General features: G+C 40.5%; 2 protein-coding genes across 5 annotated transcripts in view; one reads left to right on the top strand and one right to left on the bottom strand.

The window, feature by feature from the left end:
• Nucleotides 1-14085, bottom strand: part of foxm1 (forkhead box M1) — a 35267-nt gene that overhangs the window by 20964 nt on the left and 218 nt on the right. For 2 of the 4 annotated variants that reach the window (XM_043709404.2, XM_087997277.1), the window contains exon 2: nucleotides 4280-4948. In XM_043709404.2, the coding sequence (XP_043565339.2) occupies nucleotides 4280-4948 (669 nt within the window). Of the gene's footprint in view, nucleotides 1-4279; nucleotides 4949-6692; nucleotides 6914-6947; nucleotides 7140-14085 lie in introns of those variants that run through there. The other 2 variants (XM_043709406.2, XM_043709407.2) reach the window with 2 other exon arrangements.
• On the top strand, nucleotides 7490-13401 carry rhno1 (RAD9-HUS1-RAD1 interacting nuclear orphan 1). Its single transcript, XM_087996904.1, has 4 exons — nucleotides 7490-7719; nucleotides 8001-8123; nucleotides 9783-9967; nucleotides 12050-13401. The coding sequence occupies exons 3-4, from the start codon at nucleotides 9803-9805 to the stop codon at nucleotides 12947-12949; spliced, it is 1065 nt and encodes a 354-aa protein (XP_087853030.1). The 5' UTR covers nucleotides 7490-7719; nucleotides 8001-8123; nucleotides 9783-9802; the 3' UTR covers nucleotides 12950-13401.

Raw genomic sequence — 14085 nt, 5'->3', positions numbered from 1 at the left:
GGGTTTAAATGTTCAGTCACGGGGTGGTAGGGTTGGTTGGTGCGGGTGTCCCATGTTCTCTGAAATGGTCCGCAAGTAGGCGTCCTGTCTCCCCAATGTAGAGGAGACCACATCGGGTGCAATGGATACAGTAGATGACATTGATGGAGGTACAGGTAAATTTCTGTCGAGTGTAGAAGGACCCATTGGAGCCTTGGACGGAGGTGAGGGGAGTGGTGTGGGCGCTGGCTTTGCAATTCCTATGGTAGCAGGGGAAGGTGCCGGGAGTGGGGTGTGGGCAGTGGTGGTTGTGTGGGTCTGGTGAGGGAGTTACAAAGCGAATGGTCTTTCTGGAACGCTGATGAGGTTGGGAAGGGAAAAAATATATCTGGTGGTGGGGTCTGTTTGTAGGTATCGAACGTGGCGGAGAATGATGCAATGTATACGGACATTGGTGGGGTGGAAGGTGAGGACCGCATGGTCCTGTCCTTGTTACGTTGGGAGGGGTGGAGTTCAAGGGCCGTGGTGCGGGAAGTGGAGGACATGTGCCGGAAGTCATCATTGACCATGTGGGAAGGGAAACTGCAATCTTAGAAAAAGGAGGCCATTTGGGATTTTCTAAGGTGGAATTGGTCATCCTGGGAATAGATACAGCAGAGGCGGAGGAATTGGGAATAAGGGATGGCGTTTTTACAGGAGATAGGGTGGGAGGAGGTGTAATCTAGGTAGCTGTGAGAATCGGTGGGCTTGAAATAGATGTCTGTGGTTAGTCAGTCGCTGGAGATGGAGATGGAGAGATCCAGGAAGGGGAGGGAGGTGTCCGAGATGGTCCAGGTGAATTTGAGGTCAGGGTGAAAGGTGTTAGCGAGGTTGATGAACTGTTCAACCTCCTCGTGGGAGCACGAGGTAGTGACGATAGTCATCGATGTAGCGGAGGAACAGGTGGGGGGTGGTGCCAATATAACTGTGGAAGTTATATTGGCAGGCATAGCTGGGTCCCATGCAAGTGCCCATGGCTACCCCTTTGCTTTGGAGGTAGTGGGAGGATTGGAAGGAGAAGTTGTTAAGTGTGAGGATGAGTTCAGCCAGATGGATGAGGGTGTTAGTGGAGAGTACTGATTGGGATGGCGTGAGAGGAAGAAATGGAAGTCTTGGAGGCCTTCGTCATGGTGGATGGATGTGTATAAGGACTGGATGTCCATGGTGAAAATAAAGCACTGCTGGCCGGGGAATGGAAATCGTGGAGGAGGTGAAGGGCGTGGGTGGTGTCCTGAATAAAGGTGGGGAGTTCCTAGACTAAGTGGGACATGGCCTGAACAATATTCAGGCTTGGGCAAATAAGGAGAAAGTACTATTTGTGCCACCCAGGTGGTGAGTGATGACAATGTCAAACAGGAAATTCTAGCCATCTTCCTTTACACTTTACAGCGTTACCATAATTGAATCCCCACCATCAACATCCTGCACTTCTATGTTTGGTATATCAGTCCATCCTGAATTTTAAGAGAGATTTTGAAACTTCAACAATCTATTTATAAATTTTAAACCCACCAGTTTGGATATGTTATGACACACCTCTATGTGGTATCATGTCCTAAAGTGGAACTTAAACCCAGATTTTCTGGTCCAGAAATAGGGACATTAGCACTGCACTACAAAACCCGCTATGCTGATATCAATGGTTTTGACACCTCTGCTTTTGACACCTCTATCTAATCTTCTCTTTACTTTATGAAATTGATAAATCTGTTTTCTGGGCACTTGAATGGAAATACTGACAGTCAGTGGGGCTGTTGTCTTGTGGGATGTTGCTAGGAGATGAGGGAAAGGAACAGACCATCTCTTTCATAACATGTTAAATATTGTGGAACTTACTGTATTCTTAAGAAAGGCTTGTTTTACTTTAGAGAAAATGATATCACACACATAGCTGCCTCCAACAAGGAAACTGATGAATTAAGGCATATGCCTTAAATTCAATAAACACTCAAAACCATAACATCAAAGTGTCTAAAGTAGTTGTAATTTCAGCTTTTGTTTGCTTGAAGAGTGGGGCTTTTTTGAGCACAGCCATGAGTTTTTCCACCACAATAGGTCTATCGAATACCTCCATAGATAATTCTGCCATGCACTTGGAAAAATCAGTTTGACAATTTAGCACATTCAAAAATATAAGAAAGTGGTTATATAATGTAAGTTGGAATTATAAACTGGAGCTTACTTGTGGGGAATCATTTAAGAACATTCTCAATGGAAATTCTTAGCATCTATACATCTTAGAGTCATAGAGATGTACAGCACTGAAACAGACCCTTCAGTCCACCACGCCCAAGCTGATCAGATATCCCAAACTAATCGAGTTCCATTTGCCAGCACTTGGTCCATATCCCTCTAAACCCTTCCTACTCATATACCCATCCAGATGCCTTTTAAATTTTGTAATTGTACCATCCTCCACCGCTTCCTCTGGCAGCTCATTCCATATACACAACACCTTCTGTGTGTAAAAGTTGCCCCTTAGATCCCTTTTAAATTGTTCCCCACTCACCTTAAACCTATGCGCTCTGGTTCTGGATTCCTGCACCTACTTTTCTACTTACCTATTCATGCCCCTCTATAACATCACCCCTCAACTCCAGGGAAAACACTCCCAGCTTATTCAACTTCTCCCTATACCTCAAATCCTTCAAACTTGGCAACATCCTTGTAAATCTTTTCTGAACCCTTTCAAGTTTCACAACATCCTTCTGATAGGAGGGAGACCAGAATTGTATACGATATTCCAAAAAATGGCCTCACCATTGTCCTATACAATGCAACATGATCTCCCAAATCCTATACTCAATGCTCTGACCAATAAAGGAAAGCATACCAAACGCCTTCACTATCCCATCTACTTGCAACTTTCAAGGAACTATGAGAAATTGTCTGTAAATTACTCAAAGAACAAAGGAAATTACATCACAGGAACAGGCTGTTTGGCCCTCCAAGCCTGCGCTGATCCAGATCCCCTATCTAAACCTGCCACCTATTTTCTAAGGATCTGTATCCCTTTGCTCCTTGCCCATTCATGTGTCTGTCTAGATACATCTTAAGTGATGCTATCATTCCTGCCCCTACCACCTCCACTGGCAATGTGTTCCAGGCAACTACCACCTTCTGCGCGATGAACCTTCCACGCATATCTCCCCTAAACCTTTCCCCTCTCACTTTGAACTCGTGACCCCTAGTTATTGTTCTCCACTCTGGGAAAACGTTTCTTGCTATCCAACCTTCTACACCTCTCATGGTTTTGTAAACCTCAATCAGATCACCCCTCAATCTCCGTCTTTCCAATGAAGATAATCCTAATCTACTCAACCTCTCTTCATAGCTAGCACCCTCCATACCAGGCAATATCCTGGTGAACTTCCTCTGCACCCTCTCCAAAGCATCCACATTGTTTTGGTAATGTGGCTACCAGAACTGTACACAGTATTCTAAATGTGGCCGAACCAAAGTCTTATACAACTGTAACATGACCTGCCAACTCTTGTACTCAAGACCCTGTCCAAAGAAGGAAAGCATGCCGTACGCCTTCTTGACCACTCTACTAACCTGCATTGCCACTTTCGGGGAACAATGACCTGCACACCCAGATCTCTCTGAACATCAATTTTCCCTAGGGCTTTTCCATTTACTGTATAGTTCGCTGTTGAATTGGATCTTCCAAAATGCATCACCTCGCACTAGTCCAGATTGAACTCCATCTGCCATATCTCTGCCCAACTTTCCAATCGATCTATATTCTGTTGTATTCGCTGACAATCCTCTTCACTATGTGCTACTCCACCAATCTTAAGTGTCATCAGCAAACTTACTAATGAGGCAACTCACACCTTCCTCCAAATCACTTATGTATGTGTTATCATTTATGTTATACTCATTTAACTAGACTGTAAGTTCATTTTATGCTTGTCCTCTATTCTCAGCAGCTGTTCTCAAACTGTCATAAATGCTCAATAATTATTTGAGAAATCAATAAATGAGATGTAATTTACAATATATAATCAAATTTGCTGGAAATCGTATGCATATGTCTACCTAGTAATTCCTATGTACAGCAAAAATTAAAAGAAAAATTATGCAAGTCTAAAAATAAAACCTTCTTAAAGAAAGCTACACATAAAATGCTTCCGGTAAGATATTTCATCTGAGGAAGATTTAGTATTTTGATCAATGTTCCAACTTCTTTACAGAATAACATTTCTATCTAGTCTTCTTGTGTAGTCTTATGATCTCACAGGGCTCTGTTTCTTACCTGTACCAGCCTCTTGGTCATATAGAGATGAAGGCACTGGTGTTTGAGATTCTTGAACCGAGCAATCATCCTCCTTTTTGATGCTAATATTACTTATAAAGTCCGGTATGGCCAACTTGCCACTAGAGTTAGCAACTGTTAAACTTGGCTCCTCCTGTAATTCCATGGATTTTTTTCCCCTTCCCAGAAGAGGTGCACATGGATCATTACTTTCCAAAGACTGGCTCTGGCGAGAGGAGGAAGTTGCATTACCGCTCAAAAGAATAAATTTCTTGGGTCCATTGGAGCCACTCTCCTTTCCCTTTGCCGTGAGTGCTGCTATGATGCTTTGAAGATCTGCATCTTTTGGAATTAACACAACCTGAGTGTTGGGCAGTGAAGGATGGTTTACAATCCGAATCCTCTCAGGGACTTTTTGTGTCTCAATGGCTGTGTGTTTCTGAGAGTGTCTTAAGTCATCCTTTGTTGAACAAGTGCTATCTGTGTCAAAACTTGTGGGCTCAGGTTTGTATTTACTTCCATTATTCTTGTCTTCAGGAGGATTCTCCTTTATATCTACTGGATTATTGAATGTCAGGGGACGCTTCCTCCTTTTCAGAATCAAAGGCCTTCTTGGACTGGCCTTCATTATTGTAACAGGAGCTTCTTCAGTAATACACCACATAGTGCCTGCAACAGTAGAATTCAATTAGAAACTCTCCACATTGCCAGAAATAAAAGTAACAATCAATTAACAGACTCAAATGCCAACTGTTAAATTCACTAGTTATGGGTTAGATTTATTTTGAATAACAATGAGATGCCACTCTTAGGCCATCACAGTGATTCAGTGGTCATCACTGTTACTTCACAGCACCAGGAACCCGGATTCAATTCTATCCTTGGCCGACGTCTATGTGGAGTCTGCTCATTTTCCCCATTTCTATGTGGGTTTCTTCCGGGTGCCCCGGTTTCACTCCCCACAGTCCAAAGATGTGCAGTTAGGTAGACTGACTATGTTAAATTGCTCACAGTATCAGGAATGTGCGAGCTAGGTGCATTAGCCATAGTAATTGCAGAATTACAGAGGTGGGGAGGTAGATCTGGGTGGGTACTCTTCAGAGGCTTGATTGGCCGAATGGTCTGCTTACACACTTTAAGGATTCTAAGAAATTGAATATTTTGATAAGGCAATTTATTTTGTCTCTGTAACTAATAGGTGTGTACAGTGAGAAAACAGATTATTGCAGCAGTTTGGTTCTGGTCAGAATTCAGGTGAACACTATCAGCGTTATCAAATTATACCAGAGAAACTGAAAAACAGGAACCTATGACATCTAAACTGTTTGTATCATCTCAGCATTCTTTTCAGTCCTAATTCTAATCTTCACTTACATTTAGACACTAAAAGTATTAAATAACAATAATCATAATTTTAATCTGTGTGGACAATCACTGATGATGAGACTTCAAGTACTCTCAACTTCTTGCATGAGGATTTCAGTTTTCAACTGAGCATCCCAGATTAACATGAATTCCAGAAGATTCATCCTTATAGTGAAATGTCTTATGCAATACCTAACCACCTTCTGATTGTCCCAATACATATCTACTCAGTTTTCCAATAGCAATTGTCCCAAATGACGAGATCTTTTGGAAAGTCATATTGTGTCACAAACATGGCCTCTAAGTAGTTATATACGTAGTGCATTCCCAATAATCCTTGAACATCAATCCTGTTACTAATGTGAAGCTAAGAGAGCTGTAGTTATTATCTTTCTTTTCTAAATATTGCAACGATGTCAACTTGAAACCCACAATTCTCACAAACTAGTAAAGATTTGGGCCATCCGCTGACCCATGTTCTATCAATTAAGTGGATAAATAAAAATGAGCTAAAATGAAAGGGTAAAAAGAAAATAACGATTTCATTTGTTAGGCTACAATTAAGAATACTGTGAACAATGTTTGGGAGCTCATTACAGATCAAAAATATCCCATTCGAATATTTCCAATGGTTGAGAAACAATACTTGCAAGGAAATAATTTAGTTACTAGGTCTAATTCCACTGGAGAAGAATGAAAGAAGGTTTAATCAATTCTTTCCTTGTACAGCATGAATGTTGAATGGATAAACTGAGGGATGTAAAACCAGTAGAGATCAAATAAGACATGAGAGTTAACGTTCTGAAGATTTGTGTTATTGAAAGGCACGGTCAGAGGTCACCATGGCTAGTTTACCCAGTATCCTCAGCAAAAGAACTACATAAATGTCCTCTCAGAGGCGAAGATACCGCCAATCTAATTGGCCTAACCAACTGACGGTACAAGTGTACTGTGCTTTAGAGTTAAGATCCAGTATATTCTCCATGGTCTCCTCATGACCGGTCTTGCGGTATAAACCAAATAACAATCCGATAATCATTGGATGTACCATAAGATGGTTGTTTTAGTAATGGGCATCCGGTCACATTGCCAAGGTGACAGACAGCGTTGGCTGGCGACGGACAAACGGCCGGATGGGGCGAGCTCCCAGCTGACACACGGCTCTAGAATCCAGGACCGTTGTTACAGTTTATTTCACCCTGAACTTAATGCGAATGACCGGGAGAGGGGTCCGGTACTGATCGGTTTTCGGGAGATACTGGAACCCACCACAGGTCCACGGTCCCTTCTCCCATTCACTCACCGGCATATTACTGGGATCCGCACGGCGGATCCAGCTGCCTCTCCCCGTTCACAATACCCCAACCTCCCTCGGCGTCTGCTAGAGTCCGATATAGTGTATCAAGGTCACTGTCCCTCCGCCAGTTGCTGGTTTGGATAAAGGCAGCGATTCTCTGGCCTCGGGCTGGATTTTGCAGCCTCCGTGTCCGAGCTCCGGCTCCAGAATCTGCTGATTTTTTTGTTACAGTTTGGAGCCAGTTGGATCTTTTTGAATTTCTAGCGTTCTGTCAACACGAACCAATCGAATCATTCCGTTGAGACCAGGTGGTACGGGTGCGTCCAATCAACGAGCTTAACGCATCTGGTTGGCATGTTTCTTTAGAACGCGAATGTGCCAATCAGAGGCAACGGTGATGCGAAGCCGTTTGGCGCCAGACAACCAATAGGAGCAGGGCAGCTGTGTCCTTCACCCAATAGGAAGGGTGCAGCTACTCCAGAGGGTGGGGAATTTTAAAGCGGGACGGATGAAGTTGGAAAGAGCCATTAAAATTCGCGATCGGAGCAGTAGGTATGGACTGGACAGAAACAGTCAAGTGGCTATTGCAGTCATAGGCCTGGGTCTTTTTTTAAGGAAATGGCGAGACAACATTTTGTAATTATTTAACGAGATCTAAATCTTAATATAGTTCGGTTAGGATAGCGACATTCCTGCATACATGGAACAAAAAAAGTGGCTAGACACAGCTTGGTTTGAAACATCGGTCAACACTGCCTCTGAGACAGGAAGCGTAGAGGTTGGTAACATGGTTTTATCAAATATAGGATTTTAAGCACAGAAACAACTCGTCCTTCTAAAATAGCTCCCTTGTTGTTTAATTGTACTATCTCGTTTTACTTTATCTCATCCTCCTATTTTTTTCTCCTTCTACTTGTTTCCTTGAATGCGTCTGAATTTGACGCAGCAAATGGTCTCTAATGCATAAGTCTATTCAACATGTTTTAAACAGGATAAGTCTGATTATGCATAAAGTTTGTAAAGTAATGCATATACCATGCTTGTCCCCTTTTGGAATAGCACAACTAGAAAGAACAACGGAGTTATTATTAACACTGTGGGGAATATTACAGTGTAACACCATCGAAGCAAATACAAAAGAACATGAAACTACGCACTCAAACTGTTCGGTACGCCCAGGAGGTAAGTATTGCACCATCTGACAAGCTTAACTCGTGCTTTTATTTTAAAACGTGGGGTTTTCTGAACGATTGGTAAAAGGACATGCTGCCTCACAGCTTAAAGTTGATTTTATTGCAATGGGTCAGTGTTAAATTTCAGAAATTGAGACACTGAAGAGTGTTTTTGTTTTAATATCAAAAAGTGAGGATACCAGTGTTGCAACCAGTAATCGGAGTTGTTGTGAACACCCATACTAAAAGGTATTTAAATAACAGTTTACTTGTTTAAATAACAAGCTGACATTGTTCAGACAAATAATTGTTCCTGGAAATATTTAGTAATGGTATTTACTGTCTTGAAACAATTAGTGTATTTTTACATCAAATTTATAGTAATACTGGGGAAGAGGAATGTGCTAGTAAGAACTTAAACATCTGGAATACAATAACGCCACTATATATTCTGGCAAATCTCTTCAGATTGTTCCCTTTAAGTCCATCTTGTTTTGTCAATTTTGTACCCCTCCAGATTGAAGCCTCTTGGCAATTACAGGTCAACACTTTCCTAGAAAACTAAATACAAATATGGCTCAGTTTCTCCCTTTTAGCTGCTGAATACAATGTTCAGTATTATAACTTTTTTTTTAAATTTTAGAAGTAGCCAAAGAAATTACTTATTTTCTGCACCAAGGCATACTCTGTTTAGGATTTATTTTTGTGCTACTATTGCATGAAATTAACAAAACAACTATCTAATCTGGGAGTAAGTAGAAGAGGTCAGAGTGGATCATGTGGGCTAGCACAGTGCTAAGAGATGCCCTTGCCAAAGATATTGTAACCTGTGTTTTAAAAAAAAAAATAGATTGTCAGTGTTTACATAGGCAGATTGCTGTATTTGGGGTACATGATAATGATGACTCTGCAAGTGCAAGGAGAGGAGCACTTCTGAGTCGCCAGATCTTCTTCCTGGGCACCATGCCCAATTAGCCTAAAACTGTTCTTTTCAACTCTATATAATGCAATATCTCTTCTTTAAATATAGTTTATGAAGGATAGAATTGGAATCAATCTTTACATGTTTTCATAAGTATTTCTTTAGCCCTTGTGCATTAGCCTCAACAACCTGTTTATAGGACACAAATAATTACCAGTGAACATCCATCATCTTCATATAATTAAACTTGATAAAATTAACAAAAGAAATATGTGTGAACTGCAATAGTACTGCTTCTCTGCTCATAAAGGGAGGGATATGATTGAATGGAATATGGTGCCATGAACTCAAATGTTTATTTTTATTGTTTGAATCTGACCAAAAATGAAAAACACAATTTTTTTTTCCTTGATGTTGGATATAATCTGGCAGGCTTGAGTTAGTTATTCTACTATTACCTTTTTAAAGAAAACTTGTGACAAAGAACATTTTAATTTTTTAAAAACTATTTTTGCTCCTTGCTATAAGATGGTCAACAATGTTCTATGTTTACCAGCAAATATAAATGTATCTGACACAGCTATCCATGGCAAAAACTGTACTAACTTAGTTGACGTTTTCTAATTCAGCAAAGTCTAGGTATCCACTTGACCTTGCACGTTTTTCACACATTTGTCCACTGAACTATTGCAGAAAGACCAGTTTAATTTATTTATTTTTAAAAAATCTATTCCAATTAATTCCAAGGCTAAGATGTAGGATGCTTGATGCCCCGCAAGAAGAAGCCTAGCCAATCCAAGAAGCCCCCTCTGCAGTTTTTGGAGAGTCCACAAAAAGGAGAGAAGGTCATACAAGTAGTGCCTCTTCAATCTGCAGTAAATCCACGTCATGTATCCTGTGTACCAATTGACCAGAAATCTTCCTTCACTTGGGTATGTGTTTTTTTTTTAATACTTAAGAATACACTACCAGTTTTGACGACAACACAGTCTGATCCCCTATGCACCTTAAGTGCCTTTACAATATAGGCTTGCATTGTCACATTGATAGTCACAAGCCTATAGCATGTCTTTTTTTTTTGGGTAATTCTGTTCAGATCCATATTGTCAAATATTGCTATGCAGAAACCAGCTGTCCCAAGCTGATACTTAATGGACAAAAATTGTAAATTAGTTACAAATGTAACTAAGTTCTATATTATTCCTTTTAAAATCAGTGTTCCATAAGTAAGCATATTGGATGATTAAACTGTGATAGAGTTTGAATAATCATTCCAGGTTTATTCTCTTTGAAAATGTAATTTTTGTTAATTGATATTAAGATAAGATAATAGTCCTAAAATATTGTGACATCTAATGTTATCCATGTTTCTTCCGTCCTCACTGCACAATATGTAGGCTGCTCAATCAAGGCACTCTGGTGCACTGCTAGGGGGCTGCTGCCTTGGGTGCATGTATAAGATTGTGTGGGATTATTGACAAAAAAACCACTTGAGTTATTCCTAATGTCCCAGCCAATAATTAACAATCAATTGTGCTACAAAGATGGATTGTCCATACATTAGCACATTGTGGGAGTTTGCTGCACATAAATTGTCTCTTGTATATCCTACAACAATAACTACATTTCAAAAGCACTTTCTTGGCTGTTTTAAGATGGAGCTGAAAATGTGTTGCTGGAAAAGTGCAGCAGGTCAGGCAGCATCCAAGGAACAGGAGAATCGACGTTTCGGGCATAAGCCCTTCTTCAGGAATCTGCAGCCCTCACTTTCTCCTCCTGTTTTAAGATGGAGGATGGTTATGCATAGAAATATAGATGTACAACATGGAAACAGATCCTTCCATTCCAACTCGTCCATGCTGGCCAGATATCCCAACCTAATCTAGTCCCATTTGTGAGCACTTGGCTCATCTCCCTCAAAGCCCTTCCTGTTCATATACCCATCCTTTTAAATGTTGGAATTGTACCAGCCTCCACCACTTCCTCTGGCAGCTCATTCCATACACGCACGACCCTCTGCGTGACAAAGTTGCCTCTTGGGTCCCTTTACTATCTTTTCCCCTCTCACCCTAAACTTATGCCCTCTAGTCCTGGCCTCCCTCCACCTCAGGGAAAATACTTTGCCTATTTATTCTATCCATGCTCATCATGATTTTATGAACCTTGAAGGTCACCCCTCAGCCTTCGTTCCAGGGAAAACAGCCCCAGCCTATTCAGCCTCTCCCAATAGCTCAAATCCTCCAACATCCTTGTCCCCCACAGGAAACAATTTCTTTTCCAGGTGTTGCCATTGTTTGAATTTTTGGACACCACAGTTGAAGGACCAACACGAGAACAACACAAATGTAACATCCTTGTAAATCTTTTCTGAACCTTTGCATGTCTCACAACATCTTTCCGATAGGAAGACCAGAATTACACGCCATATTCCAACAGTGGCCTAATCAATGTCCTATACAGCTGCAACATGACCTCCCAACTCCTTTACTCAATACTCTGACCAATAAAGGAAAGCATACCAAACACCATCTTTACTATCCTATCTACCTGTGACTCCACTTTCAAGGAGCTATGAACCTGCACTCCAAGGTCTCTTTGTTCAGCAACACTCTCTAAGACCTTACTGTTAAGTGTATAAGTCCTGCTAAGATTTGTTTTGTGAAAATGCAGCACCTCTCACTTATCTATCTGCCACTCCTCAGCCCATTGACCCATCTGATTAAGATCTCATTGTAATCTGAGGTAACCCTCTTTGCTGTCCACGACACCTCCAATTTTGGTGTCATCTGCAAACTTACCACCTATCCCTCCTATATTCATATCCAAATAATTTATATAAATGACAAAGTAGTGGACCCAGTACTGATCCTTGTGGCACTCCACTGGTCACAGGGCTCCAGTATGGAAAACTACTCTCCACACCACCTTCCACCACCACCTGTATCCAAATGGCTAGCTCTTCCTGTATTCCATGACATCTGATCTTGCTAATTAGTCTCCCTTTTCTTTTCCAGGTATTGCCACAGTTTGAATTGTTGGACACAACAGTTGAAGGACCATCACGAGAACAACACAAATGTAACAAATCTGATCGCACAACACGACATAATTACAAAAAGAAGCAGAATACTACACTAAAAGCAGTAGCTGAGAGAAAACTGTGCAATAACTTTGTTCCTTTGACCTTTCTGGGCTGTGATGAGTTGCCTGTTCAGAAGGAGAACCACAAATTTCATTCTGGCCCCAGTCAGAAAGTTGAAACTCTTGGTCAAGCTCGACTACCAACAAATAAAACGTCACTTATGGGCATCACTCACCAAGCATTCAAAGATGACAGTCCCTTTGGTAGAGTTCAAAATATAGGTGTCTTGGGTCAGAAGCTCAAATGTAACCACCGAGGATCTGTGGCAAAGGGCTTGTTTGGCAAAATGAACTTTGTCACAAGTTCAATAGGGAATATACCACACAGTTCTATGAAATGCTCCACTTTCAGTTCTCCATTGTATTGTGTAAACCATCAAAATTGTGCAGAGTCTGTTGGTAAGGAGGTCTCCCTTTCTGATTGCATTGCTCAATCAAATGATGAGGATTTCATTCTGCCACACGTTAGCACTCCTACAATTGATAGCTTACTTCCAGTGCGTAGCTTGAGAAGAAATATTAGTAAATTAAGGGACAGAACACCAGACGTATCCAATAGGATCTCTTTCCAAAGCAGACCAGAGGACTACTTGGGCACAAGTTATGGACTGAATGATTTTTCTGAAGCATGCCTAACTCCTGAAGTTTGGGTGCAGGACACTCCAGAGCATGAATATGGACTCAAAGCAACCTGGCGAAGACGGCCAGACATCATGCAGTATCTGAAAGATCGTGGAAAATTAACCAGTAGTGATGTGCTTGTTGGTAAATAAAGGGATACTTGACAAAAAAAAAGCAAATAGTAATAAGCCTTTCAGTTTAAATGGTATTGACATGTAATTTAGTTACTATTTACCACTTATTAAGAATATCTGGGAAATTGACTGATTGAAGCTACATAAGCATTATCCTTTGACCTGTCAACATGGCTATGCAGCTCACAGGTTCTGAATTCTTTCACACGTACTGGGTTCAAAATATAAAATCTTGATTTTCAACTGTGGCATTTCTCATGTCAGTGCAACAGTGGGTCCAGACTCCATTTAAATATCTGAATGTAATACAGAATCAGATGTGATTTTGTGGGAATGAATTGTAATTCGCTCATGCCCATAACAACTATGCTGTATATCTTTTATTAGTAATGTGTTTCAAGTGATCAATTAAAACATTTTTTTGCTTTTGCTTCCACATTTTTAGAATAAAAGTCATTATTGTCAGCAAACTATAAGAATTCTATCTCATAGATTTGTTTGAATTCAAATGAGTTCATTTTTGATTTTGGGTCATAGCATAAAATGACCTAAAACCTGTTTTTTTAAAAAAATAACAATTTGAATTAAGTTGAGGAGTGGCTAATTTAAGAAATGGAAATAATTTACTGATGTTTAACATCAGCATTGCCTAGTAACTGTGAGCTGGGAATATATGGAAAATAAGTTCCTCTACATGATCCCTCTATCTTTTCCTCTGCTCAACAGCAATAAGATGTAAAATTACAAGGAAAACAAACTGGAAAGAAGAGGATTAACTACATTTTTAATGTAATTTTTGTTTTTTTTAAAGCTCTTTGGGGATAGGTGGATGATTGAAGTTAGGTTGTGATCAAAAGTTTTAAATAGCTTGAAGTATGGAGTGTGGTCAATGGGAAGCTGGTCTAGAAACGATAGGAATCCTTCACTTCCCAAAATGGTATGTTGAGACCACTTGATAAATTCTCTGAGCCTTTTCAGGAAAGCTTGACATTTTTTTGTATGAACTGGAAGACTGGATCAGTAACTTATTCAAAGGTTGCCAACTTCTGGCTACGTTGACTGAAGAGTGAAATAATATGCTATTCTCAACATACGTTCCGGCAACTACCTATAATAATCCTAAACTGCATGCTAGGAAATGAGTGTAACCATAC

The sequence above is a fragment of the Chiloscyllium plagiosum genome, unplaced genomic scaffold (genome assembly GCF_037043375.1).
Source record: "Chiloscyllium plagiosum isolate Xiang-an unplaced genomic scaffold, Cpla_swu_hap1 HiC_scaffold_19, whole genome shotgun sequence".
Lineage (NCBI taxonomy): Eukaryota > Metazoa > Chordata > Chondrichthyes > Orectolobiformes > Hemiscylliidae > Chiloscyllium > Chiloscyllium plagiosum.
The sequence above is the reverse complement of the archived record's forward strand: the minus strand, read 5'-3'. Positions and strand labels throughout refer to the sequence as shown.

Bases quoted from the DNA above. Each gene is read 5' to 3' on its own strand.
- rhno1 (XM_087996904.1), top strand. From the start codon at position 9,803: ATGCCCCGCAAGAAGAAGCCTAGCCAATCCAAGAAGCCCCCTCTGCAG. The intron at 9,968-12,049 runs GTATGTGTTTTT...TTTCTTTTCCAG, and splicing joins AGAAATCTTCCTTCACTTGG to GTATTGCCACAGTTTGAATT.